The following is an 11444-nucleotide window of genomic DNA, read 5'->3' as shown; positions in this document are numbered from 1 at the left end:
TCATGCTTTCTGTACATGTGAAAGACAGAGAAGATGTAAAGGGTACATAAGTTACGGATGTAAGGGGAGAGAATTAATTTATACAGCACACTTACAGTACTATCACAGTATTGCAGCGCATTCAATTTGATTTATTTGAATTCATGTTGATTTTTAATTAATATTGTGTCTTCTGATTATATTCATTGTCTCCTTAATAGGTTAGCATTCATTTCTGCAATGTGAAGTGTGCAGTATCTATATGCCTTTAGGGTTCCTTATCAAGTCTGACTGAGTCCCAATCTGCAGAGGCCTGATAGGGAATGTTCCCAGGTAATAAAAGTGTAACGATGTGCTTGTATTCAGTCTCTGCCTCTGATATCTGCAGCACCGTTCCCTCTGTTGAGGCCAGTAAACCATGAGATAATGGATGCCTCTCCCATTGTTGTGTCCGCCTCGCCCACTGGCCTCTGAGTGTGGGAAAGCGAATCCAGCCTGGTACACATGGCTTTGTAATGCTAATGGCCTCCTATAAATAGGGGAGTGGGCTCCTCTCTCAGCTCACAACCCTCTCGCCTTCCTCAGAGAAGCACACTCTCTCTCTAACATGGCTCCTACCTACACCAGAGACTCTGACAACACCATGCTCTCTATTAAAGACAAACATAAAGTAAGTATTGTTTATAACATATGTTTGTGTCATAGTTTACGATTGAATCCTTTTCTTCATGATTTGAACTTAAAGGACAGATAACTAACTGAATGCCCTCTTTTCTTCATCAGCTAAGGAAACCAGTTGTGGAGAAGATGCGTAGAGACCGCATCAACACCTGCATAGAGCAGCTCAAGACCCTGCTGGAGAGGGAGTTCCACAAACAGGACCCCAATGCCAAGCTGGAGAAGGCTGACATCCTGGAGATGACGGTGGGGTTCCTGAAGCAGCAGCTGCAGCCTCAGAGCCCAGTTCCTCAGAGGGCCCACCGTGAGGGCTACTCCCAGTGCTGGAGGGAGACACTGCACTTCCTGTCTTCCAGCTCCATGAAGGACATGATGCTCCAGAACCTCCAGAGAGCTGGCCAGGACATCTGTCTCTCCTCTCCACTCTCCTCCCAACACCAAAACCACAGCCAGGGTCCAGTGAAGCAGGCCATCACAGGCCACAAACCAGTCTGGAGGCCTTGGTAGAACCACCGCATAGAGAGACTCTCTATCTCACAAACTGGATGGGTGTTTACCATCTTTCTTGCTGTAGGAAATACATTTCCAAAAGTTATATTGAAATTATATTATTTTCTTGTTATATTTGAACGGAATTCTACTGATGTGATTATTTGTTCTCAGAGAAGAAGCTGAAAACATATTTGTATTAATTCATAATGAAGAATATGTTTGATATTTTACGTGTATGTTTATGTGTGTATGCATTTTGTGCTCACTTGATGCACCAATATGTTCTTTAGTCCTTTCATTTTCTATGAAGATGATTTGTAAAGGTTATATCTTAACGTGTATGGTTGCTTAGCTAACTCAAATCTTGCTTTAACTCTATTGTATGTACTGTCCTATTAAAGGGCATTTACACATGCTTTGATATGCCTTTTGTAAAGGCTTTTTGGGACGTTGTTGTTCCACCATAGGCACTGTTGTGCTGTGAAATGTATTGTTGACACTGTGTGTCTTTCATTTTCACTTGATAAAGTGAACAGACACCTAAAATGGATTCCAATAAATGTTTTGGAAAGCAACCATACTGTGTGTGTTTCTAAAGGAGTTGTAGTTAACCAGGGGATGATGGGATATGTAGAAAAAGTCATAATGTACAGGGTAGATGGAAAGTAACGATTTTATAAACGGAAGTGGAGATAAACAGGGAACAACAGATAACACAAACAGGCAGATGTACTGATAGATACTATAGGTAGAAGAGCAGGCATCTGGCCACATCATATAAAGTAAATCACAGTCTAATGCCTGTAAACCTAAGTTGTAAGGTCACAATTACTGTAATGGAATTCTCTATCTAGCTGTTACATTGACGTTATTGGATACTGCTGCATTGCATAGTTTATCTTGTGAGATGCACTTATTTTCAAATATACATTTTGAAAATAGCTGCCTGCCCAAATATAGTTGCTTAATTTGGTGAGCTCACATCTCAACACCAACCTGGAAATGTTGCATGGTTTATCTTGACCTTTACATGAACATGTTTTTGATAGGTAGAGATCACATTGAAAGTGATGTACAGTCAATGGAATAATACAAATAATAAAAACAGGAAAACAAGCGTCATAACATGTTTATTAGTACATGTTGTGCTGAGACATATGTGTTGGTATTGGTGGAGGAACTGCATGTCTTGAACAGGGCATATTGATACTTTGTAGAGGTCAATAATCAATTATCAGGGATTGGCATAGTGTGTATACCACATGGTCTGCATCTGGTAGCATGAGTCTGGAGCTCACCCAGCTTTCCCACACTCCTCAACCAATAACAGCCCTGATTAGGACAATAGATAACATCAATGACTTTGTGTGTGAGTGTCAATGTGACTGAGTGTGTGTGCGTGCGCGCGTGCATGACAGAGAGTGAGAGAGAGACCATGCATGGGCTGTGGGTGGAGCAGCAGTCAGTGAGTTTAGAGGAGGATGTGTGTCATGGTTGGTGTCGGGTGTGTGTGTGTGTGTGTGTGTGTGTGTGTGTGTGTGTGTGTGTGTGTGTGTGTGTGTGTGTGTGTGTGTGTGTGTGTGTGTGTGTGTGTGTGTGTGTGTGTGTGTGTGTGTGTGTGTGTGTGTGTGTGTGTGTGTGTGTGTGTGTGTGTGTGTGTGTGTGTGTGAGACGGTGTGTGTGTTTGCTTAAGGTGTGTTGACTCTAATCTATCACCTGGGAGCAGACTTACCCTCCAGACTGACACCTGCTTGCATCAGGGAGATAAGATAGGTTTCCCACGGCGCTACACAGCGAGGCCTTGCAACAGGCACAGGCCCATCCTGTCATATAGATACTAACACTCACATCTTCAAAACAAAGCTTAACCCTCACAGCACTGTTGTGTCACTAAGTCAATAAATTCTCTAATATAATATAAGTGCATTCAGACTTTATTTTGTACACACCATTAGATGGAAGAACAGATAAATAAATGCAATTTCACACAGGGTAGAATATACTTTAACAAGAAAAGACATTTAAATGTTAATTAAAACTAGTTTGAATACTATCCAAATTTAAATGCATGCCAGTTTCATACATTATTTATGAAATGCGTTCAACCAATATATATTTTTTCTTGCTAAGAAATACAGAGGGACTGTTAGCGATAATCACTTGTATTTAATAATGAAGAAGGACGTGATGATTAAATGAATAAGCAGTTTTTTTCTCCAGGCTGTGAGTGGGTGGGGGGGGTCAGAATTCTCAGCATCATGCCTAGAGGATAATTTAGCGCGGCACACTTCCTTTGTCCCTGCGATGAAAGGGGAGAATGAAACAGGAGTGTGGGAAAGCCGAGGAGAGACACGCCACACAGTCACACAGCCCGACAGTCAGTCAGGCAGCAGCCCGGCTCACCAGCTGTTTGATGAAACCAGAGCTGACAGAGACGACGGCCCAACGTTAGCCTGGGGCTTTACATACAAAACCCAAGACAGGCACGTTGGACACACACACAAAGGCACAAACACGTGTTTGTGCGCCGATGCTCATGTTCTCATTTTAATCGTACCTGTACTATATACATACATTATTACATGAGTATGCATTTAATGTTCTCTTATTGGGGTGTCAGTACATACAACGTCAACATATTATCAACACATGCAACTGAATAAATAATAAAACATATCTTAATTAGAGCTACAAACTAAAGGCTGCAACTTTAATAAAACTATTATTGACATTTGACCTATGAAGAGAGTAGATTCTGAGATTTAGAGTACATGAATTGTGTGTGACAGAGTGTGACAGACAGACAGAGAGAGAATGACTGACAGACAGCAACACAATTAGACCCAAACAAATCATGAGAAAAGTAAAAGATATTTACTTGACACATTGGAAAGAATTAACCAAATAACAGAGACCACTGGAATGCTATTTGGGTCTAAAGAGAGAGTAAATACACAGTGGGAGAATATCTGATCACTGTGACTGACCCACAATTAAGGAAAGCTTTGACTATGTTCAGACTCAGTGAGCATAGCCTTGTATTGAGAGAAGCCGCTGTAGACAGACCTGGCTCTCAAGATTAGACAAGCTATGTGCACACTGCCCACAAAATAAGATGGAAACTGAGCTGCACTTCCTAACCTCCTGCCAAATGTATTACCATATAAGAGACACATATTTCCCTCAGATTACACAGACCCACAATGAATTTGAAAACAAATCAAATTTTGATAAACTCCCATATCTATAACGTGAAATACGTGTGCCTTCACAGCCTTCACAGCAGCAATATGTGTGACCTGTTGCCACAAGAAAAGGCAACCATGTATCCCATGCAAATTAAGCCCTTTGAATTAAATTGGGAAAGAGAGAGAGAGACTTGAGACTTCAGTGGCGATAAAATAATCAATATTACCAATATGCATATGCAGGTCCACACAGTTTAGTTTAGGACATGTATGTCAACAATATGAAAATACAATGTCTTTACAACAAAATGTTTCAGTATTTTTTTATTTTACTAGGCAAGTAAGTTAAGAACAAATTCTTATTTACAATGACTGCCTAGGAATAGTGGGTTAACTGCTTTGTTCAGGGGCAGAACGACAGATTTTCACCTTGTCAGCTTGGGGATTCGATCTAGCAACCTTTCAGTTACCGGCCCAATGCTAGGCTACCTGCCGCCCCAGTATGCATGATGACTCATCATGTGCAATCTGTTCCTTTATAAAAGGATTTCACTTAAACGTGATAATTCATCTCCAATAAATATTTTGCATTTAGAATACAATTGATTCTATATTCATCATCAATATCTGAGTCGACTCCATAAGAGTCATATGCCACATGGCAGGAAGTATAAGAAGCAGAAAAAGTATTGCCTACGTCTACTCACAAAGCAGATTCATAGTAGTCTATTTTACAGACAGCTCCATACAGGGGACAACAAACTATAACGCTTGTCATATGACGTTTTCTATCCTTCATAAAGGACCTAAGCAGATAGTACAATCAGAAATAGAGATTTTCTACAAGATGAAAGATGGTAAACAGCCATCCAGTTTGTGAGATAGAGAGTCTCTCTATGCGGTGGTTCTACCAAGGCCTCCAGACTGATTTGTGGCCTGTGATGGCCTGCTTCACTGGACCCTGGCTGTGGTTTTGGTGTTGGGAGGAGAGTGGAGAGTGGAGAGGAGAGACAGATGTCCTGGCCAGCTCTCTGGAGGTTCTGGAGCATCATGTCCTTCATGGAGCTGGAAGACAGGAAGTGCAGTGTCTCCCTCCAGCACTGGGAGTAGCCCTCACTGTGGGCCCTCTGAGGAACTGGGCTCTGAGGCTGCAGCTGCTGCTTCAGGAACCCCACCGTCATCTCCAGGATGTCAGCCTTCTCCAGCTTGGCATTGGGGTCCTGTTTGTGGAACTCCCTCTCCAGCAGGGTCTTGAGCTGCTCTATGCAGGTGTTGATGCGGTCTCTACGCATCTTCTCCACAACTGGTTTCCTTAGCTGATGAAGAAAAGAGGGCGTTCAGTTAGTTATCTGTCCTTTAAGTTCAAATCATGATGAAACGGATTCAATAGTAAACTATGACACAAACATATGTTATAAACAATACTTACTTTATGTTTGTCTTTAATAGAGAGCATGGTGTTGTCAGAGTCTCTGGTAGGTAGGAGCCATTCTGTTAGAGAGAGAGTGTGCTTCTCTGAGGAAGGCGAGAGAGTTGTGAGCTGAGAGAGGAGCCCACTCCCCTATTTATAGGAGGCCATTAGCATTACAAAGCCATGTGTACCAGGCTGGATTAGCTTTCCCACACTCAGAGGCCAGTGGGCGAGGCGGACACAACAATGGGAGAGGCATCCATTATCTCATGGTTTACTGGCCTCAACAGAGGGAACGGTGCTGCAGATATCAGAGGCACAGACTGAACACGAGAAGGTCGTTACACTTTTATTACCTGGGAACATTCCTTATCAGGCAGATGGGGACTCGGTCAGACCGTAGACTTGATAAGAGACCTTAAAAGCATACAAAATGAGACACTGCACACTTCACATGGCAGATAGGCAGAGAATAATCACACTAAAGAGATTATTAACATAAAAAAGAAATTGTATGAGTGATGGGAAAAACATCTGACTAAGGCAATTACTTGAATAATTCAATGGATGTTTCGTTTACAAACTTGATGAGTACAGTTAAAATGAACAAATAATCTCTCTCCATCTCTCAGTGTAGTTAGGCGCCAAGGTAGGTGTGATTAACCGGCACACTTTTGGGTGGCAGCATGTCCCATTCACATCCCACTGACAACACCATGCTCTCTACTAAAGACAACTTTCCACTCTAAGACATAAGGACATGTGCAAATAATGTTAGATAAAGAAAGACAGATAGATGTCTTGTATTATTTTTCATGATCTTTGCTTCATCCCAGTTATCCTGACCCCCACACTTACAGCAACAGTTAGTATCATTAATATGTAGGACAAATGGATTATTCATCTAAACCATATTGGTCAGATCTCCCAATGGAGAAAGCACACGTCCAATCTGTCCCTCCAGATAACTAAACTGTGTGTGTGTGTGTGTGTGTGTGTGTGTGTGTGTGTGTGTGTGTGTGTGTGTGTGTGTGTGTGTGTGTGTGTGTGTGTGTGTGTGTGTGTGTGTGTGTGTGTGTGTGTGTGTGTGTGTGTGTGTGTGACAGAGCGATAAGGGGAGGCAAGAGAGATGGAGAGAGATTATTAGTTCATTTTAACTTTACATTAAATTAGTTCGAGGGCTACAGTATGCAACTGCATCTACTGACAGACGTTGCAGTAAACACAGAATGTAGACTACTACCGGAAAGTGGGAAGTGAAAGGCAACCACACATTCGATTTCCTGTGGAGCAGCGCGTGGATCTAGCTTTATGAGTTATTTGACAAGCACCATGGGTGCAAAATGCATCTTTGATGTTTGTGGTAACGTGTGCCCGGCTACTCCTGTTTCCCCTCTATCTCACCATGTGGTGGACATCAAAGATCCGTCAACGGAGACAGACTATTTTGCTCAAGGTAAATGGTGGGCTCGTGGGCAGTGTAGTTAGGCGCCAAGGTAGGTGTGATTAACCGGCACACTTTTGGATGGCAGCATGTCCCATTCACACACGTATGTTCCTTCCAACAGTGTTAGTGGGACATGGCAAATGGGGGATGTCATCAAATATATGTCGCTGAAATTTTATTGCGGTCGTCGGCTATATGGTTGGCTGTGGACTGTGGGAAAGTTTCAGGTGTTAAAAATCCACGCAATTAGGTAGGGATGCGCATAGTATAAGTACAGACTCCACAGACTCATCACAAACTTATTTAGATTGGGTTGCTGGGCTGCTGTAGCCTACATATAGCTTTGTATGAGAGCTCGTTGAAGAATATCCACTCTAAATGTCCCAAGTTGGAACGCCTGTTTCCAACGGCCTGTTTCTAACGGCCATGGCTCCTTTTGCTGAAAGCAATAGGCTTACTTGTTCATCCAGTAATAAGGTAAGTAGCCGAATGCTCGGCATTTGACAAGCACAGCACCATTTTATTTTCATATTTTTATTTTCAGTTTAATTATCACGAACAATAGTCTAATATTTTTTTCTTTATCCTTCCTTTAGTTACAGAAGCTCGTTGTGGAGAAAATTCGGAGAGACCGCATGAACAGCAGCATTGAGCAACTGAGAACACTTCTCCACAGAGGACAGATGTGTGGCCAGCAGCAGCAGCGCTTATCCAAACTGGAGAAAGCGGATATTTTGGAGTTGGCGGTGAGTTTCCTACAGAGGGAGACCAATGCGGGCGTTTCGCCCACCTACTCCCAGGGCTGCTCCCAGTGTCTGCAGGAGACCCTCCGCCACCTGACCCTTCACGAGCCTCTACAGGCTGCAGAGCAACAGGAGATCAAACGCTTTTATGTGCTTCAGAAAACAGCCCTGTCCAGTAGCATGTCAAGTGAACAGCACGCGCGGTCTGCAGCCAAGCGGTCAACATCAAGGTCATCATCACGGCGTTCCCAAGGCTCTCTGTGGAGGCCATGGTAATAGCCTACTGACAATGATCACTGCATCACAAGACTAGGGAAGCGTACCTGAACATTTTGGATCATATTTGCTCCTCTCAACCCAACAACCAATGCTGTCGTTGATTTGTCTTATTTTCAGTATGGGCTTTTTATTGTCAGTTGTTCAACATTTGCACATATCTTGTTTTGATGTACCCAGAAATTGTCTACAGTGTATGACGAACACTGCTGCAAAGCAGTTGTATTATTATAGGGAGTAAGCTTCTCAAATTATTTTGCCTTTTGTAAAGGCGTTATACTCTGTTTTGTTGTATGATGTTACTTATCTTTTCAAGTTCAGCAATGATTATTTTCACATCATGTTGTAATTGATACCACTTCATGTTGTAATTGATACCACATCATGTTGTAATTGATACCACTTCATGTTGTAATTGATACCACTTCATGTTGTAATTGATACCACTTCATGTTGTAATTGAAACCACTTATTAAACATTCCTGATTATTTTCTACTAATTCTATTGGTTCTGTCTTGTATCTATTTCCCTCTTATCACACTGACTCATGGTGCATTGAGCCAATTGTGGAATGACTTCCAACATATTTATCTAAGTAGGCTAACATTTATCAGTCTTAGCTAGCAATGGCATTAGTAACTTAGTTTAGAAAGTGCTGCAATGTTCAGTGGCGGTCAATTCTAGTTCAGCCCCATGGACAATTCAAGAGCTAATCGCACACCAGGGGGCGCTACCAGATAAGTATTTTCAAAATGTTCTAAACTTTTAGCTGTGGGCATTCACTTTTTGGGCTTAATCCGCACAATCTAAATGTGAAATTTAGCCCATTAATGTTCTTGAGTGAGGAGATTAGTAAATAATAAAGACAAGGAAAAAAGTGAAGAATCAATTAATTTGATTGCTTTTTTAGTTTATTAAAATTGACTCAACGTGAATAGACAAATAATAGTGATTTAACATCACAAACAGAACTTGGACAATTCTCCAAGACTTATGATACTCTAACAGAGTATAGGAAACACATTTACCGTCTTTATAAAAGACAACATCATTGTTTAAAATTAACAAGGGGTCTATGTGAGAGAATACACATTTATATGCAATATCTTCATTGCTGAAATTATCTGAATAACATTCACATCAAGCAAATTCTATAATTTTGATCTGACACAGATATATTACCCAGTTTGGGTAAAGTCTAATCATGGAGGAAGTTGAACAGACTGGTACATATTCAATAACTTTTCAATATTACCTTATCACTACAAAATGTAGTGGTAACATATAGACAATCACAAACAGATATAAAACCTATTTTGGCTTAAACATCCTCATGGAGGACCATTCAAGTTATTGTTGATCATGAATTAAAACATAATCAACACGTTTCATGAAACATAAATGGTTATTATTTCAATGAACACTTCTAAAATGGAGTGTTCATCGACTGGATCATTTTCATAGAAAAAAAATAAAAAGAGGTTCTCAGTCACAACAAGACTTTTAAAACCTCCTGCATAAGAAGAAGATGAGGAATATATATTCCTATTCTCATTACTGTCCACAACATTAATCTTAGACCAACATGGTCCATTTTGTTTGTTTGAGTGGAGCTCCGGTCTGTAGGACTTTACCAGGGCCTCCAGAGGCCACTGTTGACTGAACTCTGCTCTTCGCTTATGCTGTGCTGGGGTGGGGGACTCAGCTGAGACAGGTCACTCTCCCTTCTGTTCTTATCAGAGGATGGCTGAAGTATCTGCAAGTGGCTCAGCAGTCTTCTCTGGGATGTGTCTTCACCTCATCCTTGGACAGGAAGTGCACAATCTCTTGGACACACTTGGAGCAGTGGAGGCTGCTGAGGGGAGGACGGCTCATAATAATGGCTGGAATGGCGCTAATTGAACTGCATCAAACACATAGAAACCATGAGTTTGATACCATTAAACCTATTCCGCTCCAGCCATTACCACAAGCCCGTCCTACCCAATTAAGGTGCCACCAACTTCCTGTGACCTGGAGTAACCCTGGTGCTTAACATGAGGAGGAGCTCACTGGCTGGTACTGTTGCTGTTGTCTCAGGAAGAAAACTGTAATCTCCAGTATGTCTGCTTTCTCCAGCTTGGAGTCAGACTGCTGGTTGAGGATCTCTGGACTCAGGAGAGACTTGAGCTGCTCAATGCTGCTGTTGATATGATCTCTGTGTAACTTCTCCACTGTCTTTCTGTCTTTCTTAGCTGCAAGAAGAGGATAATAATGAATAACCTTATTCTGAAATATGACATTATTGAAACAAATAAACCATTACAATTGATTTAATTTCCTTGAATTTAAATCTTCAATTTACCTTATCGGTCAGAATCAGGTGCTCCTTAATCGATCATGGCTGAAGTGATTGTAGGTGCCATGGCTGGATCTCTGTGCCTCATCTCTGTGCTGTAGAGGTCTCTGTGTAGAAAGTGAATCTTCTACTGGCTTCATCTCTCCTATATATAGTCCCAAATCTGCATATGAAAGTGTGTGTCTTGTGCTTGTTGGAGTTTCTCACAGTCTGTAGCCAATGGGTGAGCTTGGGAGGACAATAAGGAATGTGGAGCTGCCACATGCTCAGTGTTCATATTGCTGGGGGACAATGGTCACGTCTCAGGGGAACAGGTGGAGGGGTGATGGAGAGTAACTCACAGAGCGCTGTTTGACTCTGGGAAAGTGGTGACCCCCAGATCTGATGCCTGATGTTGGGATCAATGACACTGACGGAACACATGCTCATCATCACAATTTACACAGATCCTCTACATTAAAACTCTTGGTGCTACACAGGTCCTTTTGATTGTTGGGTTTGTTGTTGAATACCATTATTTTTGATACAGTACAGGTTCAGTCACATTTAAGCACTAGAAGATGGGTTTGACCTCTTTGATTCTGCTGTTATGAATGTGTTGTGCTCTCCTAGAATTTAATTTCAAGGTAGGGCTGCTAATAAGATCCTGTTTGGATCACTGTTGACTGGCTGATGATGGTTATTTATTGTACTCTCTTATGCTCCTTCTCTAAATTTGCTTCATTCCTTTTAGAAATGTGTGTCAAATACAAAACCTCCAATTATTGCACTCAGTATGATCAATATGACATGAAATGAGTAACAAACTATAAAAAACGTGCACATTTAAGTGGAGTCTAATTGATGAGTATTGTAGTGATTGATTATTGATGATCTTCTTGAAGAGAAAGA

The 11444-nt window shown here is 41.5% G+C and overlaps 2 protein-coding genes and 1 pseudogene across 2 annotated transcripts; 2 read left to right on the top strand and 1 right to left on the bottom strand.

Annotated features, from left to right (window-relative positions):
- Positions 1–21: 21 nt before the first annotated feature.
- Positions 22–1724, top strand: LOC129815180 (transcription factor HES-5-like). Its single transcript, XM_055868673.1, has 2 exons — positions 22–649; positions 763–1724. The coding sequence occupies exons 1-2, from the start codon at positions 587–589 to the stop codon at positions 1162–1164; spliced, it is 465 nt and encodes a 154-aa protein (XP_055724648.1). The 5' UTR covers positions 22–586; the 3' UTR covers positions 1165–1724.
- Positions 1725–5143: 3419 nt separating this feature from the next.
- On the bottom strand, positions 5144–7623 carry LOC129815876 (transcription factor HES-5-like; annotated as a pseudogene).
- On the top strand, positions 7622–8214 carry LOC129815875 (transcription factor HES-5-like). The gene is made up of 2 exons (XM_055870027.1): positions 7622–7672; positions 7792–8214. Exons 1-2 carry the CDS (start codon positions 7622–7624, stop codon positions 8212–8214), a joined length of 474 nt encoding a protein of 157 aa, XP_055726002.1.
- Positions 8215–11444: the final 3230 nt, after the last annotated feature.

Source organism: Salvelinus fontinalis, chromosome 18 (genome assembly GCF_029448725.1).
Source record: "Salvelinus fontinalis isolate EN_2023a chromosome 18, ASM2944872v1, whole genome shotgun sequence".
NCBI lineage: Eukaryota > Metazoa > Chordata > Actinopteri > Salmoniformes > Salmonidae > Salvelinus > Salvelinus fontinalis.
This window is presented reverse-complemented; position numbering and strand designations above follow the sequence as displayed.

Bases quoted from the DNA above. Each gene is read 5' to 3' on its own strand.
- LOC129815180 (XM_055868673.1), top strand. From the start codon at position 587: ATGGCTCCTACCTACACCAGAGACTCTGACAACACCATGCTCTCTATT. The intron at 650-762 runs GTAAGTATTGTT...TTTCTTCATCAG, and splicing joins CTATTAAAGACAAACATAAA to CTAAGGAAACCAGTTGTGGA.
- LOC129815875 (XM_055870027.1), top strand. From the start codon at position 7,622: ATGGCTCCTTTTGCTGAAAGCAATAGGCTTACTTGTTCATCCAGTAAT. The intron at 7,673-7,791 runs GTAAGTAGCCGA...TCCTTCCTTTAG, and splicing joins CTTGTTCATCCAGTAATAAG to TTACAGAAGCTCGTTGTGGA.